This window comes from Coffea arabica, chromosome 4e (genome assembly GCF_036785885.1).
Source record: "Coffea arabica cultivar ET-39 chromosome 4e, Coffea Arabica ET-39 HiFi, whole genome shotgun sequence".
NCBI lineage: Eukaryota > Viridiplantae > Streptophyta > Magnoliopsida > Gentianales > Rubiaceae > Coffea > Coffea arabica.
Genome location: NC_092317.1, coordinates 33,477,977 through 33,493,720, shown reverse-complemented (window position 1 = coordinate 33,493,720; position 15,744 = coordinate 33,477,977). Strand labels below are relative to the sequence as shown.

At 36.7% G+C, this 15,744-nt stretch overlaps 2 protein-coding genes across 2 annotated transcripts; one reads left to right on the top strand and one right to left on the bottom strand.

Moving 5' to 3' along the window:
* Nucleotides 1–2,515: 2,515 nt before the first annotated feature.
* Nucleotides 2,516–3,392, top strand: LOC113739532 (NDR1/HIN1-like protein 6). Its single transcript, XM_027266753.2, has one exon. The coding sequence runs from the start codon at nt 2,637–2,639 to the stop codon at nt 3,390–3,392; it is 756 nt and encodes a 251-aa protein (XP_027122554.2). The 5' UTR covers nt 2,516–2,636.
* Nucleotides 3,393–4,195: 803 nt separating this feature from the next.
* On the bottom strand, nt 4,196–9,466 carry LOC140006102 (uncharacterized). The gene is made up of 4 exons (XM_072047842.1): nt 9,154–9,466; nt 7,996–8,848; nt 6,606–6,772; nt 4,196–4,760 (listed from the first exon to the last, which is right to left on the bottom strand). Exons 1-4 carry the CDS (start codon nt 9,369–9,371, stop codon nt 4,553–4,555), a joined length of 1,446 nt encoding a protein of 481 aa, XP_071903943.1. The 5' UTR covers nt 9,372–9,466; the 3' UTR covers nt 4,196–4,552.
* Between the last annotated feature and the right edge of the window lie 6,278 nt (nt 9,467–15,744).

Genomic DNA, 15,744 nt, shown 5'->3' with positions numbered 1-15,744 from the left:
TCAAGCGATCGAAAAATTAACTTTAAGAGAAAACGTGTTAAAAATATAAAATGAGGCAATGTACCATGCGGATGCAATTAAAATGAATGAAATAAATTAATTGGAGCAAATAAATAAATAATTAAATAAATAAGCTAGTAAAATAAAATAAAAATAAATAATAAATAGATAAAAATTTGGGTCCTCACAGAGATGCCAATCTCTACTTGATGAATGTACTGAAGCCAGGAAGATCAAGTGCTGAATATTCCAAAGGTTATTAAACAAGGCACTCAGACTTTATAGTCAGATTGGACGTAGTATTGAAGAGAATTGTTTCCCTAGAATTCTAATAGGTGGTTCCTTTAACGGGGGAACTGATAGAGCAGCTGTTGCTTGGATTATCCAACTCCTAGAGAAGGCATTATTCGTCCCACTGCAGAAAAGGTTCATGCGGCTTCTGGCCTTCAAGAGTAGCGTTGGTTTGTTTAGATGGTCTAAAACGGACACGGTCCTTTGGGTCCTCTTGTATTCTAGTTAAAAATGATTGTTTGTCCTTTGGTTACAGAGTTAGGCCAACCATCTATTTGCCAACAATCGGATTGCCACGAATAGGCCACAAGCTATGTCTTATATTAGATCCATTTTAGTTGATATTTTTGGAGTGGTTAAAGTTAGTAGGAGGGTGGTATCTTTAGCCCCTAATCTAGCCATTAATGTTAGGAAGCCGTGTAACATTATTTCTGGTTTGAATAGATTTAGTTTTTGATTTCATCAAAAAAAGAAAAAAAAAACTTTTGAATGTGCATCACATCCTGCCATGTACGGTCGGATATGACTATGATTTTCCTGAATGTAGGATTCAAGACGAAAGAGAACATTAAGAAAAAGAAGGCTGAAGACTCCTTGTCTGAGTAGACGGAGAAGGGTTGTTATTTGTCACCCTATTTTTTTTCCCTTTTCCTTCATCTGTTCATCTTTCATCGTCTCGCTGACCTGGTTGTTTCATTTCTATTGTACTGGCCATAGGGTGTCAATTGGGCACTTAAAGTTGGGATTAAGCAAACTCAAACTCCACTCATAAATTATATGGATTTTTGGATTTTGGTCTTTCGGGTTTTGAGTTCATATTAAAATATTCAAACTCAACTTACACTATTATATGAGTTTTAGACTTAAATCGATCTTGATCCAATCTCATAATTAAATACATAATTATATATAATATATATTTTATAATTATGACAAATTTATATATAAATTATTAACATTTTATGTTGTAACATATATAATTATGAATTACAAATATTATTATATATATTTTACATATATAAGCATACTCATATATGAGTTGGGTTTTAATCGGATCTGAGTGGGTATGGTTCATACTTCACTCATATTTAGTTCGGGCATAATACATGTAGGCAAATTTCTGCTTGACCTAATTAAAATTTAGGTTCGGTGAACTTTTTTAGAGTCGAACTGATCAAGCACATTGATAGTCCTAATCGGCCACTTCATTCATTTATTGCAAAGATTTTTTGCCCTTCGACAAAAAACAATTATGACATTTTATAAAGTCAAGTGATATTTGTATAAGAATAGCTCCTGACACTAGTGTTTTATTTCGTGAAGGTGAAATGTTAGAGGATTATTTTGAAGTGCAAATATCATTTGCTTTCATAAATTAGCTTTATTCTTTCTTGTTCTTTTATTCCATCATTCACTTTTTACTCCTTTGGCATCCCATCATTTATTCACGTTCTAATGAGGATTATTACCAAAAAAAAAAATAGGAGATTAAATGAGTGATGACATAGAAATAGTAGTGCATAGAGGACTAAAAGTTTTCATAAAGGTGCATTTGTGCTTTAGAAGAAAGATTCGAGTATAATTACAATAAAGATTTCAAAATCTCATTTTAAGAAACTGTTATACACAGCAACCCACAGGGGATGTACAAAGGAGGAGAAAAGAGGCACTAACGACTATGAGCCAACTAGCCAGGTCTAGTGCTACAGTAGAAGAGGTCATAGTAAGGAGCATAGTTTTATGAAGTTGGTAAACTATATTGTGGTGTATCAACAACACATGGATAATTAATTATCACAAATCAAACTTAAGTATCTACATGACATGATAAACAATGTATATAACATTACTTTCTCTCCTTCAGGAATTTGTGGATGCCATGCAATAATTTGTTGAGCTTCACCAACTAGCTTCTTTCAAGGACAATTGTCTAATCCTATGTAGTGACTAGTGCTGAAGGTACTCTTTGTAGCTGACCTACCATTTCCATTAACTTATCAATTTCTTGTTATTAGGTGAGAAAGTTGAGAAGTCAAAACTTTCCGACCAAGCCAAGATCTTCTCTGCTTTAAACAGCAAAGCATGAGATTCCCTAGAGAACTATACTTGTGTTGACCTTTATAGAGGGCCCAAAAAAATTCATCTTGTCTTGCTATATATTAGCTTCATCAACTAGCTTTAGCTAGACTTTTGTACAGGTTGTTAAGTTCAGTTGGTGTGCAAACTTACTTTGTCTAGCTTAAAAAAACCATCACAGGATCACGCCTTCATCCAGACATACATAATCAGAGAGAAAAGTACCAGCACATTGAGGCAGGATCAATATACATGAAAGATCCCATCTGATGGCAGATCATCAGACTAAAATTCATCCAGTACTGGATATAGAAGCACCATCATCTGCAACAACATTAGTGCCTGAAGGATCGGTCAGGTCAGAGAAAGGTGACCCTGCTATGCTTCATCAGCCCCAAATCCAGGAGAACATTCCACTCATGCACTCAAAACCACCAAAGAACAAGAGCTGCTGTTGCAAATTCCTGTGTTGGACAATCAGCCTCATCCTTATCTTGCTGATCATTCTTGGAGCCACTGCTGCTATTCTTTATGTGGTATTTCAACCAAAAATTCCCCAGTACTCTGTTGACAACCTCCGTATATCTGATTTGAGACTGAATTTTGACTTGAGCCTTTATGCCAAGTTCAATTTAAGGATCACTGCGGATAATCCCAACAAAAAGATTGGGATATACTATGAGAAAGGAAGCCATTTGAGTGTGTGGTACAAAAGCACTGACCTATGCCAAGGGACACTACCTAAATTCTACCAAGGTCACCAGAACAAGACAGTGCTCAATGTGGCATTAACCGGTCAAGCTCAATATGGAAGTACTTTGTTGGCAGCACTGCAGGAGGAAGCACAAACAGGAAGAATTCCATTGGATCTTAAAATTGATGTACCAGTAAGTATTAAACTTGGTAAGCTAAAGATGAGAAAGGTGCGGGTACTCGGCAGCTGCATGTTGATTGTTGATAGCCTGTCTACTAATAGCTTAATCAGCATCAAGGCCAGAACATGCAAGTTCAGGCTGAAGCTCTAAGATTCTTATATTGGCATTCTTTGATTAGCCATTTAATTTCTTCCCTCCATTTGTAGTTTCTTTTTAATTGTGTCCCACTATTTTGGAGAGTTTCTCCACTGAGATAGTTAAATCCCACCCCTCTCATGCTAAAAAAATTTTAAAAAATTCAATTTTTGTTTAACACTGTGCTGTGTCAATTGTTATGTAACCAATCAAATCCAACAATGTCTTCTACAAAGGAAAATCTACTTTTCGCCCTTAAACTTTGAAATAGGGACACATTTCGTTTTCAAACTTTTAGGCGTACCACATTTAGTACATGAATTAATTATTTTAGGCCACATTTCGTCCAAAAACGGTAAAATATTCAGTTTAGATGGAGAAGGCTGACGTGTCCGTTAATTTTGACTGAGAAATTGTTTTTACTTAACGGCCACGTGCCAAACACGTGATTTTCTCTATCCAAATTAAACAATTTATCCTTTTTTGACTAAATGTGGTAAAAAATAATTAATTCATGTACTAAATGTTATGCGTCTAAAAGTTTGGAGACGAAATATGTCTCCAACTCAAAGTTTAAGAACGAAAAGTGAATTTTTCCCAAAGCTGTCCAGTATCCTGTGCACTCTGGACAGACAAAATTACCACGAAACAAACAGAAATTTTTTTTTTTAAAATGGAGAAACATACCTCGCCCAACATTTGGTAAGTACGTCGATCGAAATGAAAAAAGTTGATGTAATGGGAGTTGGGGAGGGTGGAATTAGTTAGAGCAGGTAGAGCAATTTGTTTAACATGGTTTTTACTGTCTGAGGAGAATATGGATCAACATTCTGCATTATATCATGAAGTGGAAGTTCCACATAAAATGGAACAGTTATCAGCGTCATTCCACTTAATGGAAGAAGAAACATCGAGGCCGGAGCTACGGCCTTGGCTTTCTCAGCAATTTTTTCTCCAAACCCAACGACTATTAGCCAAGAAAAAAAAAAGTCACAAAATTTATGCTTCAATGCAGTCTCATAAAGACCATTCAATACTAAAATATTTGGCCACTAGTCAGGACTAAGTCTAGGTTCTTCCACATTGAACTTCACTGTACAAATGAGGCAGCATTGCTACATTCCTTCAGTCAATGAGCCCGTAGAGGAGAGGTTTTGCAGGAGCGTACACCAACACTAGTCACCGATCAGCGCCCTTGGTCTATGTTGTATGGTAAATAAGGACATTCCTGTCTGGGAAACAGCTCTAACAAAAGCCATGTTTGCACTTAAAGTTGGGGCATGCCAATAGTCACCGGTGCCAAAAACCACTTTATTTTTTAATGCCAGCTTTCTGGTAGTTGGAAGGCTTGCCAAGCGACTCGATGGACAATCAGGCACCATCCTGCATGTGTTAATAAAATGATTAGTTCACCGTAAATCACAGTACTTTTTCATGACATCATCCATATCATTGCAGGTTGGGTTCATACTCTGATATTCTCAATGTCATAAACAACTTCGCGACAGGAAACAAATGCAGTGCAAATAATACTTGTTAAGACGATTTGGGAGACCCCTGGTGGGTAAACTTATCATTTCAAAGAATTGGTGGGAGCTACAAATTTAGACTCCGAAGAGCTGTATGCAACCAGTCTGAATAATTCCATTTGTTTCAAAGACTTGGATGGGGTTTGAGGGTAAGACTCCAACAAGCTGCTAGGCCACCAGTCTGGATACTATCATTTGTAACAAGACTTGGCGGAAGATTTAGAGTTGGGCTGTAACAAGCTGCTATGCTACCAAACAAGGTAGGTAAACGTATATGTAGAACCATATGGTAGAACTTGTTTTTCCTTGAGAACTTGAAATATTATCTGCAAGTATTTTAGGTTTTTCAAGAGAGAGCACTTAGAAATGAGATATAATGAATTGGATCAGTACATATCGAATAAAAGCCCAAGACATATTCGGTTGCTAGTGTACAGTGTCATAGACATGTCAGAACATATATACCCATGGGCATTCAGGTAATACAACAGTCATCATCAGAATCCAAAATTGCCAATAACAGAATGCTACTAATAGACAAGCACTCCTTCAACAATTAAAATGTAATTTCACATATAATCATCCTCTTTTTGAAAAAATTCAGCACAATGAACAAAAACAAGGTGACAACTATCAAAAGAATCAATGAACTTTCAAGCAGGATCATGTCCTTTCAATTACCAAGCAAGGTATCAAGGAAATATTTGAAATCTAGAACCACATTTACCTAGATCACAGGTTGTTCAAGAAAGCAGGACAGAAATGGACATAGAACAGGCCTGGGGTCCAATGTAGTACACTAGGGGTATGCCTCTTTACAAATGCTTAGGAGTTAAAGCCTATCACCAAGAACCTAAAAGGTTTACTTGATATCATTTCGTATTTTCTTGCACATAGATAGGGCATAACTTAAATAACAAAAGATAAATAAGTAAATGTTTTCGAGGATCTTTAACATGCATGCAGTTTTGTGACGTAACAATATATATTGAAAAGGTAAGTTTAGATTAGAAGCATGAAAAATTTATTATTCTGAAGATTCTTTGTGAGGATGGAAAAGCTTTCTTAAAGAATCATCAATAACCTCATAAAGTTTCTCCTTGTTATTAGTAAAAGGATGGTCAAAAGCTGTTAAAGTAATTCATTCGCTAATTCCTCTTCAACATTCAGTTTCAGGAATCTAAGCATGTAAAACTTTACTCCCCAATCAACCAATGCATCATCAGCATAAAGGATTTTGTGACACCCCTACATAAGCTAAAAACCTGGGTTATCATCTCCGTCTCTCACTCTCTCTCTCTCATATATATATATATATATATATATATATATATATATATATATGGTGCAAGTGAGAGACAGAAAGGATGCAAGTAAACACTCTCATCATCTAAATGGACTCACATCTACATTTCTTGAAGTGTCTGTAACCATAGAGAACTACCAAAACGGGACAAGAGAAAGAAGAGTTAGAAACAGTGACTAAAATAAAATAATTTGATGCAGTCAATATACTTGCAAATGTTTTCTCTGTCTGTTCCTTCAATTCTCAGGCTGCACAAGCATAATCATGCCATACCGTCTATCCACTCAATAATCTAAATTGGTAAAGATGAACGATGAAGACGAGCACAGATAATTACACCAAAAAATCAAAGATGCTACCTGCAGAAAATCTGAAAATAGACATATAGCTCACCTCAAGTGTTTCAGAATATAATTGGCTCTTATCTTCTCATTTGGTCCACCACACATGGAAACTAACTCCTGAAATTCTGAATGAACACTTTCACATATTATTCCTCCCTTTCCTGATGTGCTAGCAGATAGTTCTTTGTGGATTGGATTCTGGATTTCAGAGTTAACCTGAGGTTTAAATTCATCAGATATTGTCGGCAACATTGATTACCAAAGAAGAATACAAGATTATTTTAAATTGCCAAGTTGTAGAATTCTACATTTGGTAGGCATGTAGTAAATGATAATGAAGAGTGGTTCAAGTTAAAGACCAAGCAGGGGAAGGTGAAAGAAACAAAGTGTGTCTATTCCTCTTAATTGTAAGCAGAACAAATTGATTGATTAAATTGTTACTTAAAAACTCAGTTCTTCGTACAAAAATAAGTATGTGCCAAAGACTAAATGTACAAATGCACGTTAGACTAAATGTACAAATGCACGTATAAAAGTACGTCAATAAGAAAAAATGTACAAATGCACGTATAAAAGTACGTCAATAAGAAAAAATGTACAAATGCACGTATAAAAGTACGTCAATAAGAAAAAATGTACAAATGCACGTATAAAAGTACGTCAATAAGAAAAAATTCTGCGTGTATATATAATTTCCAGCTATCGAAATATGGAAACTTATGCTTAAGTTTACAAAAGTACAAATTTGTTTTTAAGCATGATGAAGTTTGTACTAGCAATACTTCAGAGATTCTATGGAGTAATTTAAATAATAATTACATGACTTCTAGTTACACATCTGCAACCATAAGGAACAATTTCCCTGTCGGGCAGTATCCCACAAAAAGTTTGGACTGTAGAATTCTTGAAGAACCAATTCAAGTCACTCAAAAAGCTGCATAGTTTCATCAATGGCCAATACATCAATCTCTTAGGCTTACAACATGGGTTGCAGTAGGGAGTAAGGGGGAAAACAGCATGAGAAATAGACAAGTGATGAAATTAAAAAAAAAAAAGTGTTTGGCTATGGAGGAAACAGAAAATGTGGTGGAGACCAAGACTAAATCTTACAGCAGATTGTGCAAACATGCCAGTTTTTTCCACAATTGATGGTTTAATATTTTTCTGTATCAATCAAACTTGAAGATGCAATTCCTAATAGAATACTTCCTCATGCTCCACTGCACAAATTTTAGACAAAACATGCAATCAAGCAATCTACTGCTTGGCCATAAAATACTCAAATACTACCACATATACAAAAACATGAACCAAATGAACAAGTTTGGCAGCAAAATTAAACAGATAAGAAACGCCTAACAGTCTCGCTAAAATGTTTCACTGCACTGACGAAACAGATGGTTGGTCACATAAGGATGATAGACAATCAAATGTTTTACCTGGGCAATCACAAATTCATAGTTAGACTTGAATTGGCTTCTCAGCTTACTCTCTGAAGTAGCCAAAAGCTTGTTCATACCACCATTACTGATTCCAGATACAATAGCAATTAGTGCAGTTGTGTCAAAATTAACCAATTGGAGACTATGACCATTACACATGGTCTTCAGTAGATTCAGTTCCACATCTAGCAAGCAGCACTTCAATCCAGAAATTAGAGAACATAAAGATTCACCCAAGGTCGGGGTCCCCTGGATATTCTCCTCTGGAAGTGGAAGATCTCTCAGTGTTTGTCTGATAATACATCCTGTGGTTGAAGTCAAATTTTGATATTTTGACTGGTCTTTGATTTCTAATTTGAGGACACAAGCCTCTTCATATGATCTCAAGAGTACATTAATCCAGTCATCCTCAGATTCTTCGCAGAACGAACAATCAAAACATGGAAACGTCAGCCTTAAATCAGCCGCTCCAAATTCATGTTGAAGCTTCTCATAAACAACATCCTCAAGCCCCTTTGAGAAGAAAAAAATGACAGAAGATGGCCTTAATGTTTCAGAAGATCGAGCTGCCTCAAGGACCTCCTCAACACGGTTCCTCAAACCCTTATTTCCAGAGGACCATTCCCAAGAAATGTACTTGGGATTCCTATCTGACACAATAAACCAGACTGGGCTTCCCTCAAGACAACACATAATATCAACATAGATGCTTTTCAAACAGGATGCAGCATTAGGCCTAAGCTTTTCTTGTGAAGACACCAAAGGAATCGACATGCAAACACGCGATATTCCACTTATAGATGGCAGCTCAAGAATATGAACAACTGATTCCAGATGACCAACATTAACACTGTTATACAACCACAAAATTCCTCTAAGACTACTTTGCTTCACCATTCTATTCTCACAATTTTCCATGTAAAGGGCAAAAAACTTCTATATCATTCAAAAAAGAATCTTCCATCAAGCAATACAAGAATTATATACCACTTGTAAGCCAAAAATATACCAATAAAACATGGGTTATCAGTAATTTCTCTTCAATCTTAATACCAATTTTTTATTAACTGTAACAGCTAAACTAACACAGACAGAAATGAAAAAGTGGGTTTTTCCGAACAGTAATAAAAGATATGATGAAGAAGAAGAAGATACCTAAGAGATGACTGGCGATTGTTATTGAGTGAAGCAGAGATTAAAAAGCGATTGAGGAAGGAGAGCTCGGAGTGGACTAATCTGAGAAGGGTGGTTTTCCAATTTGACGTTGGTGATGATGATGATTGGGTTCTTAAGCCTTCAATACGATCTTTTAGCGCTTCACATCTCTTCTTCGCGTCTTGCGCTGCTCCTATCAACGTCTCAGACGACTCCATCTTCTTCTCTTCCTTTAGTGCCCAGTTGGGGACTTGGCACTTGGAAGTTAGAACATAGGGAGGGGAAAAATGCAGAAGATGAGAATTGAGAAGTACTGTTGTGAGAACCTCATTTTAAAACCCAATTCTCCTAAATTACATGCCTTGCCGTAAGATTTAAACAACTTATAATATGTTTTTGCATTGCATTCTACATGTATTATAACAATTCCCTTGCATTGTATTTCATTTTCTTTTACTTGAATGGAAACATTTTTCTTGAGTTGGTTTTAATTATTTCACCACTTACATTTTTAACAAATGTCTTTTATTTGTGGTTGGGACTTTATATGAGAGTTTAGATGTGTCAAATAGGTATTGCAATATTTGGAAGGGTTGAACATCATTAGTCAAATATTAAGGAAGAAATAGACAAAAATTGGGCCAAGTGGCCAAACCCTAGCCATGTATCTTGTTTGACCAAAGGATTAGAGTAATATTAAACCAACTTTTCTTCATTTTTTCCTCCAAAAAATTCGGACATCTCGAAGCTTCTCAAGGAAGAAAGAAAACTCCATTTCTCTTGCTTTCTAACCCTAACTTGAACAAAAATCATAAGACCAAGAGCTTGAATTGGTGTGTGATTTGCCTTCAACCCTAGAGTGTGTTTTCAAGCTTGAAACTTTTGGTTTGGTGGTTATTTGGGTGACTCAAGCTTCTTACAAGAAAGATAAATAATCTTTAAATCTTGGTTTTATGGTGTTATATCATGTACTTTAAGTTTTAATGGCAAACTACAAGTTATTTGGATAAGATTTGTGATTAATCTTCTTGAACCAAACAAGTGGTAGTAGGGTTAGTTAGTTTGCCTACCATGTGTTTGATGAAATGTTTGAACTTCGTTCATGGTGGTTTTTGAAGTATTAACATATTTTAAACCTTTTTGAGTTAGATTTAACACTTGACATATTGTTTAAGTGAAAATCATGAAAAGATGAAGGTTGGTTAAATAAGTGAACTTGGACTATTTTCTTTCTTCTTGGCTGACCGGTTTTGGAAGGAGAGGTTTCTCCTTGATTTTGTGGTTCATTGGCACCTTAATCAAGCCTAAGAAATTTGGTTAGACATTAGTTAAGCTTGTGTGTGAGTTGAAGTGGAAATAAAGCAAGAAAAGTAGTTGTTATGAGCTAATAGTGGACTGATTTGGCTCCTTTGGTTGGATAGACTGTTTTGATCCTCTTAATTATGTTGTGTATTGCATTTTGAGCTCCAATGGTACTAGTTAATTTACTCCCCTGTTCATGAACCCTAGAAGATTGAATTGGGTGAGTTTGAACCAAAATAAATGAAGTTAGCAACAAGAATTAGTGTAACATTGTTAAGGCATTGAAGCTGATCAGAACTGAAAAATCAGCCATCTTGTCCGAGCTACTGGTACTGATAGAAGAAGAACTAGAGTGTGTATTTGGTACCGTTGGAAAGCCCTTTGAGTCTAGTTTCCAACGCCACTGACGGCACTTGATTCCGACCTTCCTACAGTGAGATATAGCCATTTTTCCAAGACTGCGCGGGCGCGATTGTTTTACCCAACTTGAGCTTGGATGAAACTTTTCTTTTGCCCAACTTTCTTGCACTTGTCAAACTTGTTTTTTCATAAACTTTTACTGCATTTTGGGCCTAACTTGCATGGTGAATTGAGTAGATTTAACCACTCACTTGGTCACCTAATGAGCTCACTTTTGGGTTAGAATTGAACCTAGTTTGTTAATGATTTCACTCGTTGCCCTAGGATTGGGAAACGGTGGTGAACGTAACCAAGGAACTTGACGTTTGAACTCTACATTGTGCGACAGGTGAGTGTTCCAAGTACATGAAAATATTTACGTGGAATGTCTCCTTGCTTGAATAACATGCTTACTTGGTTAAAGTAACTGCTCTTGAATTGATAACTTTTAGAATGAGGATGTACTTTATCATACTCGATCCTTTGTAGTTTACTTCGTGGTAGTAATATGAAATAAAGTGCCTTGCTTATACTTGACTTGTTGGTCTTGCACTTGACTTGTTGGTTTTACGCTTGACTTGTTGGTCACTTGAGTGATTATTCCACCGACTTACGTGTTACTCGCTCATCTTTGTTAGACAATGCTAAGTACTTGTTTTCCCGTCTCATAGGCAAGTGTGTACTTTCTCGCACTTGACCTATCTCAACTAAACTTGTGATATTTTCTTAAAACATGTATTAGCCGTTTGGCTACAATTGAAAAGTGGCCAGAATCCAACCACTTTCTAACCGGATTTCCTGCCGGATTTGAGGCAGTGAGTTTTCAAAAATTTTAAGTTTTTCCCTGTCAACCCAGTCCTTAATCCGGCCAACATCTGATCGGATTTGTGGCCGAACTTGCTGATAAAGTTTCTGATTTCTGCGGCTTTCTTCCAGTTTTCTTATTTGATCAAGTTTTCGTAGCCATCCGATTTTCAACTATTTGGACTTTAGATACTTGAAATGCTTGAAACATGATATGTTGAACTTATTTGTGACTTGAACCTATTTAGGCGAGTGTGCTCTTATGTACACTCAATTGACCCGACTTGACTAAACACTTGATATCTCCTTCACGCATGAACAAGTAACTTGATTTGTATATTGAGTTGAAATACTTAGAATACTTGAGAATATGAATTACTGGACATTACTTGAGAGTATGAATTACTGGACAGTACTGGAATACTTGAGAATATGAATTACTGGACATTACTTGCAACTTGATTCTGGCTAGGCGAGTGTGTCATTATCACACTTGGCCTCTTTTTCTTGAATGATCTTGTACTCACTTAAACTTGATTGACCTCTACTTGTGTTTGTACTTGTATTTGACTTGCAAGTGCTGAGCGGCCGTATATACCACACTCCATCCAAGTGGGAGGTACCTCTCATCCCGTCTCAGTACTTTTATCTCGGTTAAGTCGATTGGAGAGTTATCTCATCGACACTAGGGCTGAGCGGCCATATATACCACACTCCATCCAAGTGGGAGGTACCTCTCATCCCATTTCAGTACCTCTATCCTGTTTTGTCGAGTGGAGTATTATCTTCTCGACTAATTGGTATGCTCGAATATTACCACCACTGTTTATTTCTGAATACGAAGCGTTAAGTGACAACTAACGTCTCCAAACTTTACCGTGTGAGCGTTGGATAACGGCCAATGACTCCAATCTTGATTTTTGAATATTGGGGCTCTAAGCCATATCCTGAATTACTGTATATCTGGGACTATAAGCCCAACCTAGGGCTAGTTGGTCGAATCGAGCTGGCAAGGGCTTGGTCGAGAAGATCGATGAACCTTGGGTACTTCTTGGACGTGCGGGGCCGGTAGGGGGTGATCGGTGGACGGAAACTGGTGTAAAGTGGGGATCTACGGACGTTATACTTTTGTGGTTGACAGAGAGTCAACGGATCTTGATCAAGCTACTGTGGAACTTGCTCCTGAGAGCAACCTATATCCTTTGACATAAATGTGTTCCTTACTGTGCCCTTTTGCATGTTTTATCTGGCTACTTGCTTAATTATATATTGGATTATGATCTCATCGAAGTTGACTTGTTTCTCGACATCTGAATATGCTATCTTGTGTCGTATTTTACCTACTTAATTACTTGGAACCTCACTGGGCTATTAGCTCATTCCACGCCATTTGTTTTCCTTACAGGAATGAGGACATGAGAGGTTGAATTGAGGAAAGCCTCGATTTCTTCTAAGTTTGTTAGTTGCTGGTGTGAGCACTGCATAGGTGTCTAGCCGATTTGTTTGGTTTGATTTTGGCAAGTTCGACTCTTTGGTTGTAATTAATATCGTTTTCTTTTGAGGGTCTATTTGTAATTCTTCATGTTATTTGACTGAGTCATGGCGAGAGTTGGGCAGGCGGTCCGCCAAACCCTTGGGTACGACCAAGGGGAAGGTGGGGCTGTTACAGGTAGTATCAGAGCCATTTCACGTGGTCTCTGAGCCAGGTAAGCTTGGGGCCAAGTGGTGTTATGGTCCCGATTGTGTGAGTAAGTGGAAAGGACTAGGTGCTCTTTTTGGGCGTAAGCGATGAATCATGACTGTTATAAGCGTAAACCCTTTATCATGGTTCTTGAAAAAAATAGATATATACGTCAGGTAGGAATCTCTAATGTGGGTGATTTACTCTTGGGACCGGCCGGCTCGAGTTGTGAATTATCTTATTTTGGATTCTTGTACTTGAGTACCAAAAAATGGAGAGCACTAGAATAAGGATTTGTATCTTGATTGCACTTGAGGTAAGTTTTGATGGCAAAGGACAAGGCACGGAGGATTCTAACATTTGACCTAGTAATTGGATTGATCGAGAGGATTGGATCTAGGAGTGTTATCATAAACTAATCTAGTAATAGTCTGGTTAGGGTTTTATAGATGGTGGAGGTTGTAGTGTACATTGAAAAAACTAGCACTGAAGACCTGTTTCCCTTCTCCTATGAACGTGAGGACTTGATAAGTGTTTATTTGATTGTGAGGCAGTGTAACTGTAACTATATGGATATTTCTACCCCCTGGTGATATTTGATATCCGCAGTTTGGTTCTTGATGATCTATTCTTGCCTATACTTTTTTGATACCTACCCAATAATGTCAAAGTATGGACTTAGCTCGATTATTATCGTGGCGAGATCGAGAATTTTGGAATTATGTATGGGGATTTGAGAAAAAGAATTGGGTTCTATACCTGTATGCAAAAGCTTGAGATAGTGTGTGGAACTTTCGATATACAAAGTACGCTTTAGGGTTTCGTTAGGTACATAAGTGGCAATGGTACTCCTTGTGTTAAGACCCCAGAATAGGAATAAGTGACATAGTATCTTGAAGTATTGCCCCACCTGTGTTCTACTTTCTCGTCTATCTCATTTGAGAATATCTAAGTTTAATCTTTCATGATTGGATTGGGAGTGAATGAACTCAAAAGTGATATGACTAGAGTTTCCAATTGTAATTAGTTACTTATTCTGCTCCTTTGATTTGCCTAGCAAGCTATCATCGAGTTAAGTGAATCGGCGAGATGACAAATGTGACTGATCTGCATAAGAAAATAGAGATTATTCGAAAGGAAGTAGAGTTCCAAAAGAGATTAGTTGAGCACTGGGAAGGACGATGGGAATAAGAATACTTGGAGAAAATTGAATTACGACACCAGAACATAGAATTGAAAAAGAAATACGAAAGGATTCCAGAAGAGGTACGGAATAAGTTTGAATTAGTGCATTTGCCTAGTCGAATAGCATCTCAAGACATTCCTAGTCAAAGTTAGCCATTAGTGAGGTCTTGCCTGAAATAGTTGTGATCATTGGACTATGCGTAGTGAAATTTTTATGTAGTAAGTTGTATTCCCGTTAGGAACAGTGGACTTGGTACCTGTTATTTTAATAAATGCTATTAAAAATTGATGGTTGGGCAGTATTGGGTCCTTATCCATGAGTCTATTACTATAAGTTAGTCATTAAGTTAAGTGAAAATTTTTCGTTTGTGGTTCGAAAGGAAGAAATTATTCAATGTACAGTGTATGGGTTTAAGAGTTAGCAAGAATAGTAACCAAGTTTTAACTCTTCTTTTCATCGAGATTAAAGTTTGTGTCACTTCTCACCTTTTGATATCTTCACTGATTTTTATTAACATGGTATTTTAGCCATTGTATTATTACGATTTTTCCCCTAGATAAATTGTGGTAATGGCATGAGTGGAGAGATTTTTGGAGGAAAAGCACTAAACTTCCATCTTTCTTGAAGGTACAAGGTAACTTTGGCAATAAACTTTCCTCTACTTCAAATATATGCAAACTAGTGGTTTAGGGTTTCAATTTCGGTAGTTTCATGAGAAAATTTCGTGAAACTACCAAAATTGTGATGTGAAATTTTCAGTTTTTATGGTAATTTTTTGCCCACACATGATGCTTAAGTGTTGGCCATCGTTTGGTAGCTTTGCCATGTGAAATATCTAGCTTTTATATGCTAGTTTGACTTGCCTAAAGAAAATTCCAACTTGTGATTAGGGTTTCATTTTCTAACTTGAGTAGGTAACGGTTATATGCTTGATTTAGTGAGTTGTTGGCTTGATATGTATATACTTGAGTTGAAGCAGTTTTGTGGGAAGGATGAAGCCTTGGATTGGCTGGAAAAATTAGTAAACACAAAGGAAGTGCCGTTGAAAATTTGTCCGCAAGGAACCTTGGGCAGTTTTAGGAAATTTGTTATATCTTGATGTAGAAAAGTCAGAATTGAGTTTCGTTTATTGAGTTTGAAACTAGATTCAGAGTACTATCAATCGTGAAAATTTCAGCATTGTTCTCAATTTTCATGAATATCTGTGATTTTTCAAAGT